The 25,475-nt window shown below is 52.2% G+C and overlaps 1 protein-coding gene and 1 long non-coding RNA gene across 11 annotated transcripts in view; one reads left to right on the forward strand and one right to left on the reverse strand.

The window, feature by feature from the left end:
• The window catches only part of Dop1b (DOP1 leucine zipper like protein B), a 92,717-nt gene that overhangs the window by 49,557 nt on the left and 17,685 nt on the right, over positions 1-25,475 (forward strand). For 9 of the 10 annotated variants that reach the window (XR_015451492.1, XM_087211948.1, XM_087211936.1 and 6 more), the window contains 14 exons: positions 534-1,218; positions 2,290-2,561; positions 4,172-4,324; positions 5,018-5,118; positions 5,803-5,993; positions 9,933-11,562; positions 12,339-12,450; positions 13,117-13,305; positions 14,242-14,364; positions 15,311-15,445; positions 18,735-18,790; positions 20,474-20,578; positions 20,675-20,741; positions 23,025-23,169. Coding sequence is in view for 9 of the 10 variants with exons in the window: in XM_087211948.1 (XP_087068074.1) it covers positions 534-1,218; positions 2,290-2,561; positions 4,172-4,324; positions 5,018-5,118; positions 5,803-5,993; positions 9,933-11,562; positions 12,339-12,450; positions 13,117-13,305; positions 14,242-14,364; positions 15,311-15,445; positions 18,735-18,790; positions 20,474-20,578; positions 20,675-20,741; positions 23,025-23,169 (3,964 nt within the window). In the remaining variant the exon portion in view is untranslated. Of the gene's footprint in view, positions 1-533; positions 1,219-2,289; positions 2,562-4,171; positions 4,325-5,017; positions 5,119-5,802; positions 5,994-9,932; positions 11,563-12,338; positions 12,451-13,116; positions 13,306-14,241; positions 14,365-15,310; positions 15,446-18,734; positions 18,791-20,473; positions 20,579-20,674; positions 20,742-21,209; positions 22,864-23,024; positions 23,170-25,475 lie in introns of those variants that run through there. The other variant, XM_087211966.1, reaches the window with a different exon arrangement.
• LOC147830318 (uncharacterized) lies at positions 21,581-23,057 on the reverse strand. Its single transcript, XR_015451531.1, has 3 exons — positions 22,869-23,057; positions 21,826-22,313; positions 21,581-21,724 (listed from the first exon to the last, which is right to left on the reverse strand). It is a non-coding gene; the product is annotated as an uncharacterized LOC147830318 (long non-coding RNA).

The following is a 25,475-nucleotide window of genomic DNA, read 5'->3' on the forward strand; positions in this document are numbered from 1 at the left end:
GTATTGACCAGATAGTTACTGGCCACATGCTGTAGAAAACACAATACAAAATACAGACAAGTCGGTTCCACCCCCAGCCACCCACCTTTACGCATCCTCAACACTGGTCATTGTGATTTGGTCAGAACAGGGCTTTAGAGTCCCAAGAGCAGTTCTAGATAGTATTCTCAGGCCACATGAGGTCAGGTGTGGGCTTTTCCATTTGTGGCCTCGTGTCAGTGCTTTAAATGTGTGGGATCTGGAGCATTTTCGGTGTTTAGTTTTCAGATTGGGCTGTTCAGCCTGTATCCGCATCTTGTTCCAGCCTCAGTCACTGGGTTAGCTTTCCCCACTTGCTTTTTATGCCTGTATGGTACCCTCATCCTTGGGCCCAGCCCCTCCCGCCCTACTTCACCACCTCCTTCGCTGTATCACTCACGTACAGGACCGTATAGCCACAGGGTTTGGAGAAAAAGGTTTGAAATACATTCCCGGCTTGCTGATCTTAAGAGCTGTGCGATACAATTTATTTTTTATTTTTTTATTGTTTGCAGAGTCCAGTAAAAGGTGAACATGGCGAAGTCATTTTGGAAACGAAGGCAGTGGTTCCTGGTGAGGAGGAGATGCCGTTCCCCCCTCTGAAGTCTGAGGACAGCGGGATCGGGCTCAGCGCCTCGTCACCAGAGCTGTCTGAGCACCTGCGGGTCCCTCGGGTTTCTTCGGAGAGAGACGACATCTGGAAGAAGGGGGGCAGCATGCAGAGGACATTTCTGTGCATCCAGGAGCTCATTGCCAACTTTGCCAGCAAGAACATTTTGGCAGTGCCACTGCCCGAGCCTGGAGAGGAAAACAGGGCTGAGGAGCCTGCAGGGAGGAGGGACAAGGGTGGGACGCCAAGTGCGGTGACCAGCAACTCGGGCAGGAAGAACTCGTGGGAGGCCAAGCCCATCACTGTGCCCCAGTTTAAGCAGATGCTTTCAGACCTGTTCACAGTGCGCGGGTCTCCGTTTAAGACAAAAAGTTCGGAGTCACCGACGTCTCTGCCCAGGAACCCTGGCAGGAAAACGGGAGGAGGATGGGATGCCGAGCACGTGGTCATTGACCTGGGGGCCTCCAAAGAGGACTGCAGGGAGGCCTTTGCTGCCGCCTGCCATCTGCTGCTGGACTGTGCCACCTTCCCCGTCTACCTGTCCGAGGAGGAGACCGAGCAGCTCTGTGAGACGCTTTTCCAGCCCCCAGGTGAGAGGGCGCCCCAAGCCCCTGGCTAGGCAGCTAGCTGTTGGAGGCGATGGGTATGCAGACAAGAAGGGACCACTGGCGCTGCATCCCCGTCCAAATGTTCTGAGAGCCAAAACTTCCCGAGCACTGCCACGCTCTTGGAGCATTTGAATGAGAGGTGTTCAGCCAGTCAAGTCTATGCAGATATGCAGTCCAGTACCCAGAAAACTCCAACATCCCAAACGCTTCTATTCCCAAGCCTTTTGGGTAAGTGATACTAACTCACGTATGGTTTCTGTTTGATGTCTTGGTGCTGGAGGGCCATAGCAAGATTATGTATGAGTCATTGCGTGCCATTTGGTAAGGGCCGGGTCTCTGTTTTTAAACCTCGAATGTCCAGCACAGCCCAGAAGATGCAGCACAGGAAAGTTAGTATAGTGCCGGGCATGAGAGCACCTGCCTGTGATCCCAGCACTCAGGAGGCTAAGGCAGGAGGATTGTGGAGAGTTGGAGTCTGAGAGTTCCAGGCCAGCTCATCTACATAATGAGTTCAAGGCCAGCCTGAACTGCATAGCGAGACCCTGTCTCAAGAAACCCAAGAAGGTAATAAGTAGCTGTTAGTGGACTGTCCCAGGGCTAAAGATTTATGTACTGGTTTGCTACAGCTGCTCTAACATGGTGCCACAGCTGCGCCGCCTGCACAGCACAGTCTCCTGGTTTGGAGGACAGCAGTTTAAAGTCAAGGGATCAGGGCCATGCTCACTCTGAGGCTGGGCAGAACCCGTACTTGTCTCTACAGCTCCGGTGGCGGCCACAGCCCCTGGCTTCCTGGGCTCTTCTGGCTGTGCCTCTGTGATCACCCGATCTCTCGTTTGTCCCTCTCCTGTGGCAGTTTCCTCTAAGTCCACCAGTTGTCTTGGGTTAGGGCCCCAATGACCTCATCCCACCTCGGTCACCTCTGCAAGGACCCCACCTCCAGATAAGCTCCCCATGTCGAGGTGCTGGGAAGTGGCCCTTGCAGGTTCTGCAGGCTGAAACTTTCTCACCGCTCTTTGGTCTTTGTTTACTCTGTCCTCCCTGTGCCTCCATCAGGGGCCAGCAATCCCAGTTTTCCACTGTGGCTGAAGTCCCTGATGACCATTTGCTGCTGCGTGACTGACTGCTACCTCCAGAATGTGGCCATCTCCACCCTGTTGGAGGTGATCAACCACTCCCAGTCCCTCGCGCTGGTCATCGAGGACAAGATGAAGCGCTACAAAAGCTCCGGGCACAACCCGTTCTTTGGCAAGCTGCAGATGGTGACGGTCCCGCCCATCACCCCAGGGAACCTGAAGGTCCTTGCGGAGGAAACAGACTTCTATCAGGTATCCCCCTGGACAGAGGGTGTGTGGGCAGGGAGTGGTCCCTTCTTCCCCCACCAAGACTGTAATCTCGGACTGTAAGCCGAGGGGTGCTGAGAGCCAAGTCACCTTGTATCCCTCTGTCTGCAGGGCTCATGGCACAGTAGCTGGGCAGGGAGGGGCAGCAGGCTTGTCTTCCCAGCGTGCTTCTCCCAGCATGTCACTTGCATCCTGCAGCACACTCCAGCCAGAGCAGCTGGGCCGGGACTCTGGACCTGTAGCGTGGGGGCCGGTGGAGGCAGGGCACCCCATGGGTCCCCTGCTGAGCACAGTCCTGAGGTGACTGCTGTGGCCTCACCCCAGGAGATGCAGAAGCCCTGGGTGGGGGAGCTGGGGGAGGAGAGACCACCCCGTCCTCATGGTCACAACCCCAGAGGGAGAGAAAGTTTCCATCCAGCTGAGCCGTCTGGGAAGTGGACAAGGGGCAGATCAGGGCTCCCCCCGGATTCTCAGCATTCCAGAAGGAGTCTCTTCCCATGCATTTGCCACAGAGGCTGCCAGGAAGGCGGCTCCTTTGCTTGATTGAAAGGTTTGGTATCAGAAGTTTAATTTAACTTGATTGTTACAGATCACTGTAGAGAAAAAATAACAGTGGGAAGGGGCTGTGGTCATCAGCAGTTAACTTGATCTGTGCCAGGAACAGTTTGGTCAAATAGGAATAAATAGACCAGACAAACCAGAGCCAGGTGTGGGGACACACGCCTCTAGTGCTCAGGAGGCTGAGACAGGAGGATTGTCCCAAACTCGAGGCCAGCTTGGGCTACATAGTGAGTTCAAGGGCAGCCTAGAATACTTAGTGAGACCTTGTCTCTAAGTCAGTTGATCAGTCCCTCAAAATTATGTGGTCCAAGTTGTGCTTGGACTACTATAGTCTATGAAATACTAGCTCCCTTCTTAATCTCAGGGAATGCTGAGATACTTCCCGCCCTGAAGGGGAACCAAGGTGACTTCAGGCTCCCCAGCGTGTGTGGAGGCTGCAGCCCCTGCAGCCCCTGTATGTTTAAGGAGCCACACTCGGCTGGGGAGATGGAGATGCGCTGCTTGGTGCGGGGTGTGATTTGGGTGTGGGGAAGCAAGGCAGGCGCAAGGGGTCGTGTCTGTGGGGTCCACACTGGTGAGCCATGTGTACCCATCTGCGTGGCACTGGTTGGAGCAGGCCCTGGGGGGTGCAGTGCTGAGTGTTTAACCACCGAGTGGGCCCTGGCTGAGACCACCGCAAACCCACCAACTCCCTGGCGGGCGCAGCTGGGAACACCCCAGTGCCAGCAGGCTGAGGCTTGGTGTGTGCTTGTTGAGAGAGATCTCCAGTCGCCTGGTGAATTCCCTTCCTGAAAGTAGTGTTAAAGTCTCAGCGAGTGCCGTGGCCTTCTTAGCTGGTCAGAAAGCTCTGAATTGAACCAGGAATGCAGCCCGCTGCACAGGCAGCTGCTAGTGAATTTTTGCCTTACGTTATGTTATGTTGTGGGTGTTAAGGATCTCCACAGAGCACACAGGTACAAGACAGGGAAGGCTGAGGAGGGCAGAGCAGGCGTGGCTGGATCCATGCAGCCTCTGTTGCCTCTTCCTCCCGCCAGAGGGTGGCACGAGTGCTGTGGAATCAGCTGAACAAGGAGACCCGGGAACACCACATCGCCTGTGTGGAGCTGTTCTACCGGCTGCACTGCCTGGCTCCAACAGCCAGCATCTGTGAGGACATCATCTGCCATGCACTGCTGGACCCTGACAAGGTGAGCCCTCTGCCATGCGCTCTGTCCCCACCACTGGAGCCGAAGCAGGCGTGGAGCACCCAGGCAGGGTTCCTCCAGAACTGCAGGCCTGGAAGATCTCAGCAGCTGAAGCCCTACCCTGCAGAGCCCTCAAAATGCGCTGTGTAGGGCTGGGGATTTAGCTCAGTGGTTCTGCCGCCTGCCTTGCAAGAGCAAGGACCCAAGTTCGATCCCCAGTACCAAAAAAAAAAAAACCAAAAAAAACAAAACCCCACTGTGCATGTAGTAAGGCTTACCAGGGAAATCTGCAGCTGTCGGCAAACAGGTCATCACCAAGAATTCATTGACCCTTTGAGGATTACTGAGAGGTGGGGTGCATCCCTGCTTTTCAGGGGCTGTGGGCCTGCCACCGGAGAGGGCACAGGAAGCCACACCCTGTGCCGCACTCAGACTACAGCCACATGTGTGACCCTGGACACCAGCTCAGGCCGGGTTGCATGTGTGCACGGCACTAAGCTACGAAAGAGAGCGAGCGAAGTGCGAGGAGGCCAGCGCGTCTCACCCTCGGCCAAGCCCCACTCGGGACGACGGCATCTCCACGAGGTGCCCGCAGCTGTACCGAGAGTGCCCCTTGGTTGTTTCAGTGGCTTTGTGCATCTGGAAACTGTCGCTTTTGAAGCTGAGCTCCTCACCCTCACTTCTCTCCTCTTTCAGGGCACACGATTGGAAGCTCTCTTTCGATTTTCTGTAATCTGGCACCTGACCAGAGAGATCCAAGGCAGCCGAGTGACATCCCACAGTCGCTCCTTTGACAGGTGAGGTGGCTTTCCGTGGTAGTTCACCCTTCGCACGGGCATCTGGCTGGCGTGTGGCTGGGGGTGGAGTGACAGGAGACAGACTGGAGCCCTGCACGCGGGGCACGAGCCCTGCACATTGCACAGCATGCAGCACCAGGTCCTTAGCTGGAAGCGTGTGCGTGTATGTTAGGGGTTTTCAGAGTTTGGCCGGGAGGGAGGGAGGGAGGCTGAGCCTGCAGCTTTTCCCACTTGCCCCGACAAGAGGACTTTCTGGGGGGTGCAGGCGGTCCAGAGCTCAGTGGTGCCGTTACACTGTATCTACACAGGCACTGAGTCACGGCTACACCCCTAAGATGTGAGCTCTGTGGCAGGTTCATCCTGCTCCGCTTTCCATGTGCCCCACCGTGTCTCTGAGGCTGGCAGTGAGGCCAGGCACCCACCTTTCAGAGATGCCAGCAGGTTCTGATGCCCCCAATCCACCCTGAGTCCATCGTAGCCAATTTGGATTGAAGCCTGGGCATCGGGGTTTGAAAGGTTCCCTACATGATTCTAATGTGAAACCAAAGCTAAGGACTCAACCCCCTGTCCAGCTTGGGGAGGCCCCCAGGGGCTGTGCCCTGTGCCACCTGTGCCCATCATCTGCCACCGTGCCCAGCACTCGGGGCAGCCGAGTGCAGCTCAGTGGTGTCCTCCGGCCCACAGATCCCTGTTCGTCGTGCTCGACAGCCTGGCCTGCACGGATGGCGCCATCAGCACGGCGGCCCAGGGCTGGCTGGTGCGCGCGCTCTCCCTGGGGGATGTGGCGCGCATCCTGGAACCTGTGCTCCTGCTGCTGCTGCAGCCCAAGACCCAGCGGACGTCCATCCACTGCCTGAAGCAGGAGAACTCGGCCGGTGAGCAGCCGGGGGCCTGGTGCACGTTCAGGGAACAGACCCACCCAGCAGTTTTGCCAGGTTCAAGCAGTGTGAAAATAATCTTGTGACTCTCAGGGACTTTACGTATGTAAGGCCCACCAGGACTACTGCTTAGAGCTACCCATTAGTGTGTCTGCTGTTTTCACTGCAAAACCAGATTATGTTTATGAAAAAGAAAATTTTGTTATGCATAGTACAGTATTATGAGCTGTCGTCACTGCACCATACAGTGGATCACTGAAAACGTCTCTCAGCTGTCTGAATGGATCTTTATACCCTTTTCCTGGCGTCTTTTCTTGCCCTTTGTCTCTCACACCCAGCCTCTACTACCTACCATTCTGTTCTCCACTTCAGTGGGAGTTTATTTGATAACACTTTTTGGGAGTTTGTTTGTTTTTGGGTTTTTTGAGTCAAATTCTTGCTGTGTAGCCCAGGCTGGCCTCAGACTCACAGTGATCCTCCTCCCTCAGCCTCCCAAATGCTTAGATTATAGGTGTGCACCACTACTCCCAGCTGGCAGGAGTAGATGTGAAATATTCTTACCACACACACCAAAAAAATGATAGGTGAGATATGGTAGCTTCCTTTTTTTTTGGTACCAGGGATCGAACTTGGGATCTTGCGCTTGTGAGGCAGGCGGCGGAACTACTGAGCTAAATCCCCGGCCCAGTAGCTTCCTTTAATCATTCCACAATGTACACATATCAAACAGCACATTGCACCTCATAAATACATATGAGTAGTCCATTTAAAAATTAGTATGTGAGTGGTGCCGCCTCCTGTCTCGCAAGCACAAGGTCCTGAGTTCGATTCCCTCTTACCAAAAAAAAAAACAAATAGTATATGAATAAGTAGCCCATATTCCAGTCAAAATAGGGATTCTTGATTCTCATCAGAGAAAACAATTCAAGTGTTCCAAAATACATTTGCATCACTAGGACAAGAGCCCCAATACCTCAGCTTAAAAAGGGAGAGATTTATCTTCACTCATGCTTTCAAAGTGCTCAGTTCACAGTCCACTGGCTCCAAAGCAGAAGGGATGGTGGAAGGGCCTTGTGGAGGAAAACCGCTCACCTCATGGCAGCCAGGAAGCAGAGAGCAGGACAGAGCTGGGGTTAAGAACACACCCTCAGGTCACACCCCAGTGACCACCTCCCACTAGGCCCCACCTCCTGGCAGCACATTCAGCTGTGAATTCATTAATCTCCAGCACCCCGTGATCCAGTCACCTTCCAGAAACCCACCTCGGAACACATGAGACTTTCGGGGGACACTTGAGATCTAAACCATGACATAGGGTGAGAAAAGAGAACAGCAGGGCCTCTCCGCGGAGGTTTCCAGAGCTGACACCTGCCCTGCTTAGAGAAGAGTATGGCTGTCCAGCTGCCCTTGAAGTGTGGCTTTGCCAGGTGTCACTTCCGCCCAGCACCACTGCCCACTAGGGATGTGATGATGTAGGCACTGAGTGACTGAAAGTATTCAAAATTTGCATGTAATCTGGTCAGCTGTATTTTATCTTTAAAAACTGTTCATTTAGCCAGGTGTGGTGGCGCATGCCTATAATCCCAGCACGCAGGAGGCTGAGGCAGGAGGATTACCAAAAGTTTGAGGCCAGCCTGGGCTACATAGTGAGTTCAAGGCCAGCCTGAACTACGTGGCGAGACCCTGTCTCAAAAAAAACCTTTATGAATCTTTGAAAACATCTTCTATCTGCTCTCTAAAGTTCTTTGCAACTATAAAATCCTATTGATCAGATAACCAAAAAGGCAGAAGAAATAAACCTCTCAGTTCACTGAACTTCAGAGGCATCTTGAACACATATCGAAAAGAATATAAGTAGAAGTAAGGAAAATAAAGAAAAATGAAATAAACCTGACCACTCCCTTAAACTTTTGTTTGGTTCCCTAAACTTTGACAGTTGATGACCACTGCAGTTTGTGAACTAACATGACCTTTGTCAATGTAAAATAACTGCCCTGCTTTAAAGGCAATAGGAAAACAGCTTATTCTGAGCCAATTATGACCATGGAGTAGGAACACAGACTCAGATTGCTGTGACTGACATGTTCCAACATGGAAAAGATTGCATGAATTTTATTTTCAAAGAAAGTCACAAATCAGTATATTTATCCATTCTGTCTCAGGGTACCACATAGGATGAGGGATCTGTCCCCAGGTTTCGGATGGTATAGAGCAGGTAAGAGGATTGGCAGTGCATTCCAAGAGGCATAGCTGTTGAGCTTAGTTCAGATCTGAATGTGACAGTCAGTGACTGTGTAAGGACCTGGGAGAGCCCAAGGTAGTCCTGCCTTTGATCTACCCCTGTCCACCTCTCCACGCTTGAGATGAGATGCTGCACTCGCCTGTCTGCAGGGTCTCTCACAGATGCAGCTGCTGAAAAGAGCTTGTGTTCACACCTTCCCCAGTGCTTGCATTGTATACTTCTCCATTTTTCGGAGGGCTTGTTCACAAGCTTTGAGTCAGTTTGCTCAGCTCACCAGGCTGTAAAGATAGTCTCTGTGCTGCCTCAGATGCAACACACGCACACACGCACACATGCACACGCACACACATGCACGCACGCACACGCGGGTGAGCAGAGGCAGAGGGGGGAGGCAGTGGCCTCTTCTCTTCCCAGGGCCCTTGCCTGCCCCTGAAGCCTCTGGTTTTCCTTCGGGAGGGAAAGAGGAGACGCGGAATTATTCCACATTCTAACCAAGGAAAGCGTAAGGAAGCATAAGCCAAGCCCCTTCTAAAGTTGGGCTGCCATTCTTGGAGGCTCCATGTCTTCGTATTTGTCTGCTTTTTAAGAGGAACATTTGCACTCCATGGTTCCTTGGGAACGCGCTGCCTCGCCAGCCTCTCTGCCCATCTCCGACAGCCACTGGAGCCGTCTGCTGCCTCCTGATCTGAGAGACCACATTTGCTCTGCCATTTTCTTCCCCTGGAGGAAACTAGGTGCCTACCACCTCTTCCCACCCTGCTTCCTGAATCTTGCAGTAATTTCTGTAAAATATTACTGTGCGCTTGAAGATGCTCATGAATTTCTAATATCTCATTCCTCCTCCTTTCCTGAACTTGCTTACCGTTCCTGGCATAGATTTGTTGAAAGCTGCCTGTTAAAATGTCTGGCAGTATCAAAGACTTCTGGCTTTTGTGTCTCTTCGAATATTTCAAAGTACTGTGTATGGGCTGATTACAGAAGTGCTAATGTGCTTATTTTTAAAATTGGAATAAGATGGAGGTATACATGGCAGTCCCTGTAATGGAAGTTGCTAGAGCTTGGGGCGCGGGCGGTGTGGCGGTTACTCTGCCAGCCTTCTTCACAGCTGTATAATAGTCCCTCCCTAAGAGGCCACAGCTGGGCAGACCTTATGTCCCTGTGTCCTGCACATTGCTTGCATGAGTACCCAGAAAAGCATTTTCACACCCCCAAACACACATGTTCTTGAATGTCACACACATGTACTATCACACACGTACTTGGCCTGTTCCACTCTCACCTCTGCAGGTCTTCAGTCCGCTTTTCAGTTTGTCCACACGTCATATTTCAGTGGCTGCCTCTGTCTTTGGTTTGAAACTTCTGTTGGCATTCCTGCCAGAGACATTTCTAGGAAGGGCATTCCTGGGACAGAATCATACATATTTCTTCATATTGCCTTCCCCACAAAAGTAGTGATAACTTAAATGTTCCATAATACCCTGACTAAATTATACAGCCCTTGAGCATGCTAGCAGACTTGTTCACTTTCCCTGGCCCAGCTCTACTCCGTAATATAATCGGGCTCTGGTGGGGTGGTTTCATGTGGCGCTGCTGTTAACACTGATCTTTCTGTCGGCTTTAAGACAGCATCGCCCTGGAGTGAGCACGCGGCACTAACCCTTCTGCTCTAAAGTCTGTCGTCTTGTGGTTTCCAGAGGACTTGCATCGTTGGTTTCACAGGAAGAAACCTTCCTTCAAAGAGGCAGGCGGGGCATCTGAGCTTGCGGAAGGTGGCTCTGAAGAGCACCTGCCCCTGAGCCAGTTCACCACAGTGGATCGGGAAGCCATCTGGGCCGAAGTGGAGCAGGAACCGGAGAAGAGCCCGCCGCACAGCGAGCTGAGTGGGGAGGACCTGCCCTACTGCGTGGGCCTCCCAGACGGGGTGGGCCCCGGCGCCCCAGACAGCAGCGAGCACACCGAGTCTGCAGACACAAGCTCTGGCCACACGGACAGTGAGAACACGTCGAGCTTCTCCTCCCCATCCCACGACCCGCAGGAGCTGAGCCTCGAGGACAACTGTTGCGCACCCATCCCTATGGGGGGCAGGGTGCACCCCAAGCGCTCGGCCTTGCTGCCAGCCTTCCAGCCCGAAAGCTTCAGCCCCGGTGCCAGACTGAGCCTGGTGCGTGTGGACTCGGACAAAACGCAGGCTTCAGAGTCACTGTCCAGCGATGAGGAGGCAGACTTGGAGCTCCAGGCCCTGAGCACATCGCGGCTACGGAAGCAGCAGAAAGAAAGGCAGGAGACACTTGAGGCCTTGTTTAAACACATCCTGCTCTACCTGCAGCCCTACGACGCCCGCCGCGTGCTGTACGCCTTCTCCGTGCTGGAGGCCGTGCTCAAAACCAACCCCAAGGAGTTCATTGAGGCCGTGTCCAGGACTAGCATGGACACCAGCTCCACCGCACACCTCAACCTCATCTCCAACCTCCTCACACGCCACCAGGAGGCTCTGGTCGGCCAGAGTTTCTACGGGAAGCTGCAGACCCAGGCGCCCAGCGTGTGCCCCCACTCGCTGCTCATCGAGCTCCTCACCTACCTCTGCCTAAGCTTCCTGCGCTCCTACTACCCTTGCTACCTGAAGGTCTCCCACCGGGACATCCTGGGCAACCGAGACGTGCAGGTCAAGAGCGTGGAAGTGCTGATCCGCATCGTGATGCAGCTTGTGTCAGTGGCCAAGTCCTCGGAGGGGAAGAACATGGAGTTCATCCACAGCCTGCTGCAGAGGTGCAGGGTCCAGGAGTTCGTGCTGCTGTCACTGTCAGCGTCCATGTACACCAGCCAGAAGCGCTACGGCCTGGCCACCAGCAATCAGGGCGGGGCCCTGGCAGAGGACAGCCTCTTCGAGGAGAGCCTCATCAGCCTGGGCCAGGGACAGATCTGGAGTGAGCACCCACTGCAGATCGAACTGCTCAAGCTCCTGCAGGCGCTCATCATCTTAGAGCACCACCTGGGCCAGGGCCAGGAGGAGGCTGAGAGTCAGCCGGCCCTGTGTCGGGAGTGGCAGAAGGCGCTGAACTTCCAGCAGGCCATCGGGGCCGTACAGTATGTGCAGCCCCACCCTCTCACCTCCCAGGGCCTGCTGGTCTCGGCGGTGGTACGGGGCCTGCAGCCTACCTATGGCTACGGCATGCACCCGGCCTGGGTGAGCCTGGTCACGCAGTCCCTGCCATACTTTGGGAAGTCCCTGGGCTGGACGGTGACACCCTTCATTGTCCAGATTTGCAAAAACCTGGATGAGTTGGTCAAGCTAAATGAAAGTGAGTCTGTGAAGCTCTCCATCAGGTAGGTTGAACCCTGGGAGACACCTTTTGTTTTGTTTTGTTTTGAGGTAGGGTCTTGCTCTGTAGTCTGGGCTGGCCATGAATTCACTATGCAACCCGGGATGCCCTTGAACTGGCAGTGATCCTCCCGCCTCAGCCTCTTGAGTTCAGGGATTGCAGGTGTATGTCACCGCGCCAGGCTTTTTTGAAGCATCTTACTGCTTTAGTGACAGTTTTGGGATGAATGGCCATTTTGCTGTGGATGCTATTTGGAGGGCAGTTCAACCCAATCAGAAGCCTGTTTAGTGTTGTGGAGAGAGGTAGGGAAGGAATAAAAGTTCAGACCTTTAATTTCACACAGGTACCCAAGCTAGCTCAGTGTTGCTGGGCAAGTTAGTTACTCTGATTTTTGCAAAACAGAAGTGGAAAACATGAATCACCTTCACAGAAACTCTAAACCATCTTAATCTTTCCAAAGTGACTATGAATGTTGACTGTAGAATAATACCAAAGATGGCCCTGGGTTTTTGGAGACAGAGTCTCACTATGGAGACTCTGGAGTCCAGGCTGACCTTGAACTCATGATCCTCTGCCTCAGCCTCCCAAGTCCTGGGGTTGCAGGTGTGCCCCACCAACTGGCTCCAGATGCCTGTCATGCTTATGATGGTGTTTTACTGGAACCCTGTTCAGTTAACATAGTGATATCTCTGGCATCTGTGTTTATATGTAGGATTAAAAAGTCTTCCAGCCTCATCCTTAAAAATTCTCAAAACCAGTTTTCTCATTTCTTCACCAAAGCACAACCTCCAAGAAGGAAAACATTTCACCAGATTATCCACTCACTCTTTTGGAAGGTCTAACAACAATTAGTCATTTTTGTCTTTTGGAACACCCAAACCAAAACAAGAAGGTATGTTTTTTTCCTGCAAATTTGAGACAGTTTTTGTATGCTATTTGGTGTTTGTTGGGCTGTGATTGTTTTAGATAAGTAAGTGATGCAGATATGCATGCAAATATATGCAAGGGACGACAATGCATACATAAATGTATTTAGATGATGAAAATATGTATGCAAACGTGTGTGCATGTATTATGCAACTGTGTCTATGTGCAAATGTACGTGTGAGTGATGCACTTGTGATTTTGGCCTTGTTCCCAGAGATGGGCTCCTTGCACCTTTGCCTGTAATGGAAAGCCGCCTGTTTGACTTTGGACTTACATTTGCCTTTTATGTAACGTATTTTTTACTTGCTGTCAAGGTGTTTGTGAAATCTGAGGTGGAGGACACGGTAGTTGTTAGTTGTCCTAACCTGTCTGGGATCAAATCTCAGGACGTATCAAAAGCTTCGGCTGAATGATTGGAGAGTTTGTGACTTGGCAGGGTGGAGCCATGGCCCCTGGCTGGCTCTTCCTAAAGCCACAGGTTGACGTGCACAGGGAAGCCTGTTGCTGCCAGCCACCGTGCGGCTTGCTGTCCCTGGCAACAGCGCCCCCACCAGGTCCCCCCAGCGCCGCTGCCCCTGTGGAAGGACACGGTCACCAAGGCCGCACTCATACGTCCTGTTTTAACTCTCAGACAGCGGCGGTGAGCGACCCCGCCAGCCTGCGCAATGCCAGGAATGCCATTTTAGAAGAGCTGCCGCGCATCGTTAACACCATGGCCCTTCTCTGGAACATGCTGAGAAAGGAGGAGACACAGAAAAGGCCCACGGACCTCCTGGGGGCCACCAAAGGGTCCTCTTCTGTCTACTTTAAAACCACCAAGGTGAGAGGGGCCTTCCTCAGGCTCATCATTTGCTGTCTTCTGTGGTCTCCCCAAAATAAATATGAGTGTTTACACAAGTAATCGAACAAATGTGTTCCATGAGCCAGGCATGGTGGCACACGCCTGTAATTCTAGCACATAGGAGGCTGAGGCAGGAGGATCACTGAAAGATCAAGGCCAGCCCGGACTACATAATGAGTTCGAGGCCCGCCTGAACTACGTAGTGAGACCCTACTAGAAGAACAACAACAAAATTTTTTTTAATTGTTCAAATAATACAGTTAGTTAAATGGTGCTTGTTTCTAGAAGTTGAAAATCAGCTCTCCTTTTTTTCTTTCAAACTTATATTTTTATTACCTATGTTTGCAATACATAATGATCACTTTCATTATGGGGAATTGGTCCATGTCCATCTCCATTCTTTTTACACTTCCTCCCCTCCCATGCAAATCTGCTTTTCTGCTCAACCTGTGCGCTTGCCTGGCGGACCCCAACTGAGGTCGTGGGATTTCCAGGTGGAAGGAGAGTGGCTGCACTGCCTGGCTCCTGTCCCCCACTGTCCCCAGGAAGCCGTGTACTGCTCCTTCCAGACCCTGCCTGGGCTAGGGATGTGCTCTGTGCTCAAGAGCTTGCCTGGCGTACGCAAGGCCCTGGTTCAGTCTCCAGCACCACTAAATACTGGAAATAAGGTCCTGCTCTGCCCACAGCCACTCGGGGAGGCACTTACCATCTCCTGAGCCACCCCAGTCAGCTCTGTGGGCCATGCACTTGTACCCAGGGCTGTCACACAGCCAGTCCCTCTCTTCCGGGCTCCACCCAGCCGGGACAGCAGGACCCTAGCACGGCAGCACTTTGAGTCGGTGGTGGCTAAGTACCCTCTATTACATGCAAGCCTCAACTTTACTCTGTAATGTATATATCTCTTCTGTTTTCTAGACCATAAGACAAAGAATTCTAGATTTCTTAAACCCCTTGACAGCCCATCTTGGAGTTCAGCTGACAGCTGCAGTTGCAGTGGTGTGGAACAGAAAGAAAGCCCCGCGTCACAGTAAGACAAAGGTAAAGCCAAAGGCGAGGGGGTGAACACACTCCGACAGAGACACTCGGGGGTCCCAGACTCAAAGCTGGCCCCGCATCCCCATTTCAATTCATGTGTGGACACAGCTGCTAGGGCTGTGGAGGTGTGGGAGGAAGCGGCCCACGTCTGCCTTCTGCCCTCTTGATTTTCTGTAACGAGGGTACAGCAATACTTTCATTTGCCCTTTTTTATCTAACAGGCCTGCAGAGGTGTAGATCAAATGTAGTCGCATCTGATCACTTTCTAAATGTATAAAAATGTCACTCGTCTGTGCTGGTGAAGGCAGTAAGATCATCATATCCCTGTGCCCAAAGAGAACTTCGCTTGCAGCCTCTCCCCTGTGTGCCTGCCTACTGTCATCACAACCCCTGTCATCACAAGGGCTGCTTTCTCTGCAGAGCCACCTGGGGCTCCCGAGCACTGCCCTCTGTGGCTGTCCAGGCTCTGTCTCAGGGAAGAGCAAGAGTCAGGCGCCAGGCCACCCTCCAAGCCCTGTGAGGCCCCTCCCTGCTCGGCCTCCCTCAAGTGCTCCTGACTGCCTTATGCAGAGCTCTGCCAGGGCAGACCCCCCATGCCCTGCCAAGGCCAGCTTGCATAGACCAGATTTGCCTGGTCTTCCTCCTGCCCTTTTGGTTTTGGTCTCATTTCTGTGCCAGCCTGCTCCCTCCGAGTTAAGGGACACTTTCTCAGTGCGGACAGCAGTGTGACTGCCATCACCCACCATGCCCTGCCTCCTGGCTCACACTGAGTGTGTGCAGTGGGTTCACACTGCGCCCACTCACAGGGTCTTCATCCAGTACACGGGAAATGTTTGTTTAAAGGATCCAAGCAAATTCCTTTCTCTGGGGACCTGTCCAATCCTTTTGCATGTTGTTTTCTTTTTCTTTTTGCCCTGTAAGCTTTCAGGGGATGCTTTCTGCCTTGCAGATCGTCCCGCTGGCGAGCACGACCCAGCTCACCCTTGTTGACCTGCTGTGTGCACTCAGCACCCTGCAGACCGGCACGGTGCTGCACCTGGTGAAGGAGGTGGTGAAGAGGCCGTTGCAGATCAGAGGGGATGAGGTGAGGCCTGGGACCCTGGCCGCTGCCCCCAGGGGTCTGTGACGCATGGGGGAGTGCTTCCAGATGCTACTGCCTATAGCTCATGCTCAGGAGAGAAGCACAGGGAGCAGGCCAGGTAGGAACCCTGGCGGGTGGGAAATGGAAGAAGTGTCATTGCTTTTGGGGAGACTCAAAAGTCTGGGGCCAGGCTCTCTGTAGAGTCCTGTTGCAGCGCACTATGCCTGGAGCTTGGGTTCTCAGCACCTTCCGCACATGGCACAGAACAAAGACTTTAAAGGAATTCACAGTCTAAAAGGTGTCAAAGACAAACCAAGCCGGAACCTAGTGAGAAGTGGCTCTGACAGCAGATGGGCTGGGTAAGGGCCACACTGGGAAGGGCATGGGGCTCACTTCTGGTTTGTGTGGCAGCCGTGACTAAAGGGAGAAGGAGTGGATTCTTTTCGGTGGCCAGCTGTGAGCTCTCAAGGGCAGGCTCTTGCTTGTGGGGCTGGGTTCCCTGTGCTGGTAGGAGACAGGAAGTGCAGGACTCCTCTGCGCTAGAAGCTGTAGTTCTTGAAGGCCACGGTCACGGCCAGGTCAGGGAGCCTCAGAGGAGCCAGGCTAGAGTGTGGCAAAGGCCAGTTAAAATTCCCATAACGGTTTATAGAATGAATGTCCCGTAGAGAAGGGAGAGCCTTTACCTGGCTACAGAGAAACGAGGGTGCGATTGAACTCTAGTCATTCTGCCCAGTTCCTGCACAGTGGTCCAGGAGGTCCCTGGAATATCAAGACCTGATTCAGTCCCACGTGGTCATAGACACCTGTAATCCTAGCTACTCAGGAGGCTGAGGCAGGAGGATAAAGACCAGCCCAGACAGTTTAGTGAGACCCAGCTGCTCAGCCCTAGAGCAGTCACCTAGCATGTGGTAGGCTTTGGGTTTAATCCTCAGTGCTGCTGCAGGGGGATAAAAAGAGCCCATTCAGTTATGTGCAGGAGATTTGGGCAGGACAGGCTGTGTGGCTCAGTGTTCTTTGTCTGCAGAGGCTTTTGTTTTTAAGCTGAACAGACCCTTGTCACTGAAAGTGTAGAAGGTGGTTGGCTCTTCATTGATAAACTTAATAGAAAACAGGGATTTATTTCAACCTTAAATGAATTTTACTACTCAAAATACCTCATATAAATGCCTTAAAATAATTGTCAACTGTGAAATAAATGCCTTCTAGGAAATAATTCAAAAGCGTAGTTAGGAAATTAGTGGAATGGACAGTGATTATGAGAAATACATGTCACATGTCATTCAAACAGACTCTTGTCAACAGAGTCACAGCAGTCGGTAGTGTTGACAGTATCCCCAAGGTACAGACAGCCCGAGCACAGGCTGCACTTGGTGGGCTCTGAGGTGAGATACACACTTCTGCCCAGCTGCATGGGATGAACCTGGAGAACACTGTGCAGAGTGACAGCCCATCCCAGAGGCAGATACCGGTCATTCCCCTGCCTCAAGGTCCCTGGAGCAGTCAAGGTCAGAGAGACAGAAGTGGAGTGGGGCAGGCCAGTGGCTGGGGCGGGAGTTGCGGCTTGCTGAATGCAGTTTGGAGGTAGAAAGTCCTGGGGAGGGATGGCGATGCTGGGTACACCAAGGTGTGAGCTTAATGCTGTGGAGCTTACAGATGATGTACTAAGCCTAATGTTATAGATACATCTCGCCACGGTAAAAATGTTTTGCAGAGTAAGAAATGAATACACGTTGGTTACTGGGGCCGTATCGCTGGACTTGGTGAGCAAAAGCTGCACTCTTTGGGATCAGAAATTTTTTCCCATCATTTTTTCAACCTCATAGTGGAATGTGAGGGGGCTTTGTTTTTTTGAGGCAGGGTCCTGCTGTGTAGCCCAAGCTGCCCTTGAACTCACTGTGTAGCCCAGGTGGGCTTTGACCTCAAGGCCATCCTCCTGTCTCAGCCTCCTGAGTACTTAGGATTACAGACATGCATGCCACATCCAGCTATGTGGTGGTTTTGTTTTTGTTTCCGGCATTGCTAGAGATGGAATCCAGGGCCTCACACATACTAGGCAGCACCGTACCCCTGAGCACATGCCCAGCCCGTTTAGCAGTTTCCATAGATGTGCTGCAGGAAGCACAGCCACCTGCGAGGTGTCCGGTCCTGTTTTGCTTCCTTCTGAAGGGTCTCTCACATGTGGCACAGGGCAGCCCCTACAGAGGTGCCTGGGCCCGAGGCCTGGCCTGGGTGGACTTAGCCAGCCACTCCGCTCAGCTCCCTGGTCCCTTCCTTCACCCCAGATGGAAGATCAGCTGTGTGCATCAGGGAGTGAGAATGCTACACAGTGCAGTGGTCCACGTCCGGGGCCACTTAAGCTAGCTTGGACCATAAATGGGAGCTGACGAGAAGCTGCCCTAAAGTTGACACTGCACAGGAGATCGTGGAACCAATCAAGTGCGCAAGGAGCCAGTACACACATAGGGCCACAGACAACTTCACCGCACCTGTCAAGCTCTGCCCCCGGCGTTCTGAGGCTGCGCAGTCACCCCGCTGCCGTTCACTTAGACACACTTGGAGGAGCAGCTTAGCCAGTGAGAGGGCACAGGCATCCTCAGGGCTATGTGTCCAGGACCCTGAGCAAGTCCCGGGGCCGCAAATGACCCTCCTTGCTCAGGGGATCGCTCGGTGCGGATTTCCCAGAGGGACAGAGGATGCTTCAGAGTTTGCTTCCCTCATAGTGCTTGAAAGTCTACCGTGTCTCCAACTTCCTGCTTGGTCTGGCCCAATAAAGGAACTAGGTCTTCTCTGGCTGACTGATTTTGGGTGGTTCCAATATCGAAACTTCTCTTTGTGGTTAGTTCAGTTCATTACCTCACTTTCTCCAAGTGGCTTTTTCTGTACAGAGAGTGGAGAGGGGACTGTGATTTGGAACAGTTTCTGGACACTTGGGATTTAGAGACATTATCTGGGCCGGGTTTGAGGGACTAGGATTTTTCCTTGTCTCCTGTCTGTCGGTTACCGAAGGCATTTATTAGGGTCAACACTGGCCCCCAGCCCTCTGTTGGGGAGCCTCGCTTATAAATTCTGCCTGAGTACTGGTGGGAATGCAGGATGGACAGAGGTAACCACAGTGGGAAATCACTGTGGCGTTTGCTGTCCACCAGAGGGGCTATCCTGCGTAGTATCTTATCTGAAGATTCTTTGGCTAACGTCTTGGGTTAGAATACAGAGCTGTTTCATTTTGTATTTGAATTCTTTGATAGCCGAATGTGTACCGACCTGGACTCACAGGCATTGCTTTACTTTTCAGAAGTCGCCTCTCGTGGATATCCCTGTGTTGCAGTTTTGCTACACTTTTCTGCAAAGGTAATGCGGCCCTCAGAGCCATCACTGAGCTGCGCGCAGTGGCTGTGAACAGTAGCAGGAGAGCCTTGGTCAAGGGCATCTCTAAGGTGCCTTCATTTCTTCCTGAGGCACGGGAATGGCTGGAGTGTCTACTTTGCCTTCTCCCAGGATCGGACCTGACATGTTAAAATCTGGGCTGTCTGTTGAAGACTTAATGTCAACAAAGCTTTACGTAAGACCTATCAAACTCTAAAAGATTCGGACGTGTTAAACTGATTCCAAAAAAACCCCACAAGTAGAAAATGTTAAAGCCCTCTGAGGAAATGGGGAAATCATTTGGCGGGGTTCACAGTGTGGCTGACGGTTTGTGCAGGGCGCGTTGCTCAGCGGAGGCACCTGAGCTCAGTCTGTGGGAGGAGGGCGGAGGGTGGAGGGGTTCCTCACCCAGAGAGGCCCGCTCTGGGCTCTGGACCTTACCAAGAACGTGGCAAACTCGGCTCCCAAAGCCCTCCTCTGGGCGAGGCCTCTGGGGGCAGTGAATGAGGGAGAGGGGCCTAGATGTGTTCTCCAGGCAGTGTCAGGTGCCTTACATATCCACCAGGAGTTTGGCAGTAAGTGGCCCTGACAATCACTGCAGGCTCTGCAGCGCACACTGACCTGGTCGGGGATTCCCACCCGCCTCGTTCTGCACTTGCAGTGTATGAGGGTCAGGATCCCAGGAGCCCCTGGGTCTGGGCATAAATTCAGACCCAGCTGTTACTTGTTGGCCCTTGACCATCCTTGCCGCTCTGTCCTCCAAGGGTTAAGATGAGCCAGCCACTTCCTCCTTATGACGGCAGTGTCCTGATACTAACGAACCATACTCAGAGAGGCCTCCACGGTCTCTGAGGCTTCTCAGCAGCTGGAGGGGACGTTGTGTCATCCTCTCTTGCAGAGCGTGCCCTGCCTGGGTGATGGGAGGCAGCAAGCTGCAGACCGGGACTTGACCCAGGACCCTCTGCCTGTGGCTGGGCCTTAGCAGACTGTGCTGCACTGTCTAGCTCTGGAGCCTCGACGTCCCTTGCTCCTGGCTCCCCGGAGGCCTGGCCTGGGACACTGTTTGCTGGGGCCTGTCCCCTGACCTTCCACTCTGCAGTTAGAAAGGCCAGAGCAAGAGACCAAAGCCAGTCCTCCAGGATGAGGCTTTTATTTTATACACAAGGAAACCAGGAGGGTCTCAACTACTGGGATTCCAGGTCTCTTAACTCCCAAGTGCTTGCCACTTTACCAAAATTGAGCTTAGGTATATTGTAATTAAAAAAGAAAAAGTTGGGCATGATGGCACACACCTGTGATCCCAGCATTCAGGAGGCTGAGGCAGGAGGTTTGCCATGAGTTCGAGGCCAGCCTAGGCTATATAGTGAGTTCAAGAACAGCCTGAACTGCATAGTGAGACCCTGTTTTAATCACTCAATCAAAAAATAAGAAACAAACAAAAAAAAATAAGAAACAAGTCAGACATGCTGTTTTCTCCTCTGCTTTTTTTTTTGTACCAGGGATCAAACTCTGGTCCTTATGCTTGCGCAGCAGCCGGCGAAACCACTGAGTTAAATCCCTAGCCCTCCCCTCCGCTTTCTAACTCCTAGATCTAAAAGGTGCTTATAAGTACATGTCATGTTTTCACTTGTTGAATATTCTTTCTCCAATTTTTTTTTTTTTAAACAGGCTCCCAGCATCAGCCTTGCAAGAGAACTTTGTCTCGCTGTTGGGCGTCCTGAAGGAATCTGTGCAGTTGAATCTGGCCCCCCCTGGGTATTTTCTCCTCCTCAGGTATCAGCCCCTGGCCTTCATGTGGACCTGGTATGTTATGGGGCATATTTTTATTTCTGCAGCATTTCTGATCAGAAGCTGATTATCTCTCAACAGTCTGCTGAACGACTTTGTAACCAGAACTCCCAACCTGGAGAGCAAGAAGGATCAAAAAGACTTGCAGGTCTGTACAGGGAAAGGTTGTTTAGCGCAGCATCATTGTCCCAGCCCTGACACCCGTTCCGCCTCTAGGGGATCTCATTGCCAATGGGAAGCACTTCCAGGAATCCCATTGTTGCTTTGCCTTTGCTGGCAGGCCTGACCTCTGCCCTGAAGGGGTCCCGAAGCGAAGGTTGGCGCACGCTCCTGAAGCTTGGTCACTCTGGAGCGGGTGCCCTGGGCCTCCTGGGTGTGTGCAGGTCAGCAGGCCTCGCCTGGGAGCAGAAACCATATGCACAGAGGGCTTCCCTTAAGCCCTTTTATTTTCCCCTGCTGTAAATGCGCTATATGCTCATTGAAAAATAAAAGCAAAACTTGTCTGAAGGACAGAAAATCTAACAAGCGTAGAATGTCAGCTAACAAACATGTCACGAGGGAGTTAGCAATCAGTATTTTGCCACTGTTAGAAACATCGACTGGCTTTTTGTCTAAGGCTTTGATGTAGACTTGGATGTGCCGGACCCTCAGTGTGGAGACCCCGAACACCAACACCGGCTTCCACGGCTCAAGCCCCTGATGCCAAGTGGTGCAGGCACTTGGTTTGCTAGAGCAGCTCAGAGAACTCAGGAAAACATACGCACCACTTTACTGCCACAGTGACCAAGGCAGCTGAGGGGGAAGAGGACACCTGGGCCAGGCGTGGGCGTGGGGCCTGCTGCGCTCCTGCCTCCCCCGGCCAGGCGCCAGGCTCTAGGAGCCCCGATGTTTCCAGTGCGGGGAGCTCTCCCAGCCCAGCCTGCACAGTTTTCATGACAGCTTCATTATAAAGGCACAGCTGATACAATCCTCTTCCCTCCTGGGAGCTGGGAGGCCAGGCTGAAAGTCACAGCCCTCTACTCAGTCCTTGGTCTGTCCAGGACTGGCCCCATCCTGAAGCCCTCGGGGGCCCCAGCCCCTGCTCAGCGCGGCTGCACTCCAGGGGTTTCCAGGGATTGCAGAGTTGTGTCCCTGGGAGGAGAGAAGGCCGGTTGCGAGTCCCACAGTGTCACATCCCTCACCCAGTGCCCTGGGCCGGCACCTCACTCCTCCCCCAGGGCCAGCCAGTGCACCTCATCCATCTTCGGGCAGAGGGGCCCCTGCTTCAGCTGCTGAGCTGCAAGCCTGGTCCCACGCTCAGGGCTACCAAGCTCTCTGGTGTCTGCGGTGACAGCCGCAGTGGCCCGGCGAGGTGGGGCTCCTGGCTGTGGCGCTGCCTGGGCTGCTGTCCCTGTCGGCCACTGACCACAATCTTGACTGGCTGTGCTCCAGTCTCGAGGAACTGCTCCCTTCACCCCCTCCTTTCAGTTTGTTTAGTTTTCTTTTTATACAATGGAAAGACGCATTTCTAGTGTGAAAAGACAAAAGTACAGCCATCTCATTTAAAGGTGTTGACTGGCTTTACTTGAGATTCTAGAATTGGGCCACAGTGCATTCTGTAAAACAGAACCCACATTCCGATGGGCCGAGTGCAGGGCTTGGTTTGCAGACAGGAGGGCAGCAGGAGCACGGACAGAAGTGTGTCACAGTCCTCTCAGAGTTCTTGTCCCTGTAAAAGAAGCTACAGGGAAGCAGATAGTGAGCAGAAAACCCATTGGTTAATTTCAGGTTCCTTCAGGTTCCTTTTTCTGCAAAGATTAAGGCAGGGGGGACTTCATTCTCAGGCTCCCTGAAGCCAGCCTGTTTCAGAAATGTGGCTGTTGTCTCACTAATCCTGACTTCTCAGAGTCTCAGGTAAACAGCTGAGTCTCAGCTTGGTGAAGTGAACTTTAGCCTGAGTGAATTGTGGTCTGGCCTGTTGGAACCAGTGCAGGAAGTTTGGTCAAAAACAGTGGCCCCTGAGTTCAATCCCCAGTACCAAAAAAAAAAAAAACAGTGGCCTCTTGAGCTGGGCACGGTGGTCCCTGTAATCCGAGCATTGGGGAGGCTGAGGCAGGAGGATTACCATGAGTTCAAAGTCAGCCTGGGCTGCATAGTTCAAGACTCGTCTGAACTACATAGTGAGACCCTGTCTCAAAAAAACAAAAAGAAAGTGTAAAATTTCGTTGATCGTTTTTGTATTGATTATATTTTGGAGCAGTTGGGTTAAATAGAACATATTATTAAAATTACTTGCCTCTGTTGCTTTTTATCATTTGACGTTGCTCCTGGGAATCACTGTTGCCTCCAGGGCTCACAGCAGTGGCTTGCATTCTGCTCCCGGATGCTGTTCCCTGTAGGCCTCCGACTTCTTGTCCTTCAGTGACTTCCTTCCCTCCTCTGTGGGCCTCAGGAAATCACACAGAAGGTCCTGGAGGCCGTAGGGAACGTCGCTGGCTCTTCCTTAGAACAAACCAGCTGGCTCAGTAGGAACCTGGAGGTGAAGGCCCAGCCACAGGTCGCTCTGGAGCAGTCCGACGTGGAGGAGGACCTGCACGGTAGGTGCAGGGGCCAGGAGCCCCCGCTCGCAGTCTGCTGGGGCCCCAGGGGGCCGGCTTGCCCTCCTTTGACCCAGTGATCAGAGAAATGAAAAGCCAGGCCGAGAAGGACAAGCAGGCGGGCAGAGCTGCAGCTGGAGGGAGAGGGAGAGAGAGGGCCAAGGGGCATCTGCCTGAGCAGGAGACAGGCCCGTCCCTGACTCGGCTGGGTGCTGGGGTGCGTGCCTGTAACCACAGCAATGTGGGAAGCAGAGGCAGGAGGATGGCAAACAGTCCCTCCTGGCAATTTAACAAGACTCTCAAAAAATAAAAAGGGCTGGAGATGCCAAGGCCCTGGGTTCGCTTCCTGCACCGTAAACGAACAAGCAAAACCAGTGGCAAGACTCTTCATTCATGTGCGCAATCGCAGGGACAGGCCAAAGTCCAGGAATTTACACTGATCCTGGACACAAGTTTCAAAAGGTGTTTTCTCTTCCTGAGCAAAGCTCTGGCCTCCAGGAGGCCTGGCCAGTGAGTCCCAGGAGCTGCCGCATTCCTTCCGTCTGTCCCCATCCTGCATAAACACCCTGCCTGGCGATAAGGGTGGAGGCTGCAGCCATACAGGGACACCCGGCGGGGTGGGGACGAATGGGTTTAACCAGTCTGAGGGTCTGGGAGCTTGTGTGTCCCTTGTCCCTCTTCGATGATCACCAGCAGTTGTATTCTCTCACCTAGTGTAGTTTTGGGTACTATGATGTGCGCATCCTGGCTTTACAGATGAGCCTGGATCTGTGTGTGGACGGTGCAGGCTGGGGAAGAGCACATAGCATACTTTTAATGGCTAACAGGCCCTGAATTAAGGCCCCAGCCTGCACCCACCCTTTGTCCCCTCACCCCCTCACTGTCTCTCTACTTTTTCCTTAAGTGAAACCTTAAGTGTTGTCACCAGGAAACGAATAGACTGTGAAGGTCAGAGCTGATGGAGATGCTAAGTAACCTGACTCTGGTCATTTCACCAATGGATCCATATATCAAAACAGCAACCTGTAACCTGCCACATGGACATTTTCATTTCTCAGTTATATCTTACATAGCTGGGGGCGGAAGGAGATACTGGAAAGTTTTTTTAGTATGAACAGGAAAAAGCATACTGCCTTCATTTCCTATTTAGAAAAACAAAAGTTCAGCATTCATCTAATTTTAAGTGATCCAGAATTATTATATCTCATAAATGGATATACACTACTAAAAGCAGAATGTTATACATAGAATGATCTTTTGTTTCTAAAGATTATTGCTTCTCTAGAGCAATGAGATCATACTTGAAGAAAAATATTTTGTTTTAAACTTTAGGGGTGAGATTAGGACTGTAACCCACAAACTAGCTAGGAGTAAATATTGCAGCCACAAGCGCTGTGGGCGAATGTTCTCCGGGCAGACAGAAATAGGGTGAATACTGCAGTGTCCACACTGGCTGAGGCTTCATGATGCCATGTCCTCCCCGTCGGCGTGCCTGCTGGCTGGTTAATTTCTAGACAAGAGAAGTTTATTTTGGCTTGTATTGGGTTGATTGCCCAACCACTAGACAGTTATCGGATGATACCCATTCACCTGATGAAGATACAGCAGAGGATGAAAGAATAATATACAAAGAACAAGGAATAAAGAATAACAAATGATAGTTTATTACTTGGGAGGCTGAGAATTGATCTCTAGCTCTCTCCTGGCTAAAGACCACCTGATCTTAGCTCTGTCCTTGGTAAGACCATGAGCTCTGGATTAGTCAGAATTTATGATCATACAGCATAGCAAGGGGACGTGAAGGCTGAAGTAGGGAAGAGCAGAGCGAAGGCACTAATGAGCCACGCTTTAAAAGGGGAGTGACTGTATTCTTGTGAAGGACAGCTCACAGCTAGCAGGCGCCTGTGCTATCTTTAGCTAATGTTTGATCTTGGAGAACGGCTGCACAGTCGTAATCCTCAGCTTCAGTGTTTCCTTGCTATTAGAGATGTCACAACCTCATTGATCGTTAAGACCTCAGTTGTGACACTTGGCATAGGGAAGTCTGTCTCTGTGCACCAGCTCATGGGACAATTAACAAGTCACACATAAGCCTTGAAATGACTCATTTTAATCGATAGCCAAATTCATGAGCCAAATCATTAATATCTGAAGCCTGCTCAGTGCAGTTTCAAGCTGGTCTCCTGTGGGCCTGGCTTCTGGTGAGGCCTCATGCATCATAACATAGCAGAAAAGTGGAAGGTCAAACAGGTGCATACAGAAAGGCCCAACAGGAGTGGCAGCCACACTTCTTAACACCCCACTCC

Source organism: Heterocephalus glaber, unplaced genomic scaffold, assembly GCF_053883595.1.
Source record: "Heterocephalus glaber isolate CG9 unplaced genomic scaffold, H.glaber_assembly_v1.0 deba00000122, whole genome shotgun sequence".
Taxonomy (NCBI): Eukaryota; Metazoa; Chordata; class Mammalia; order Rodentia; family Bathyergidae; genus Heterocephalus; species Heterocephalus glaber.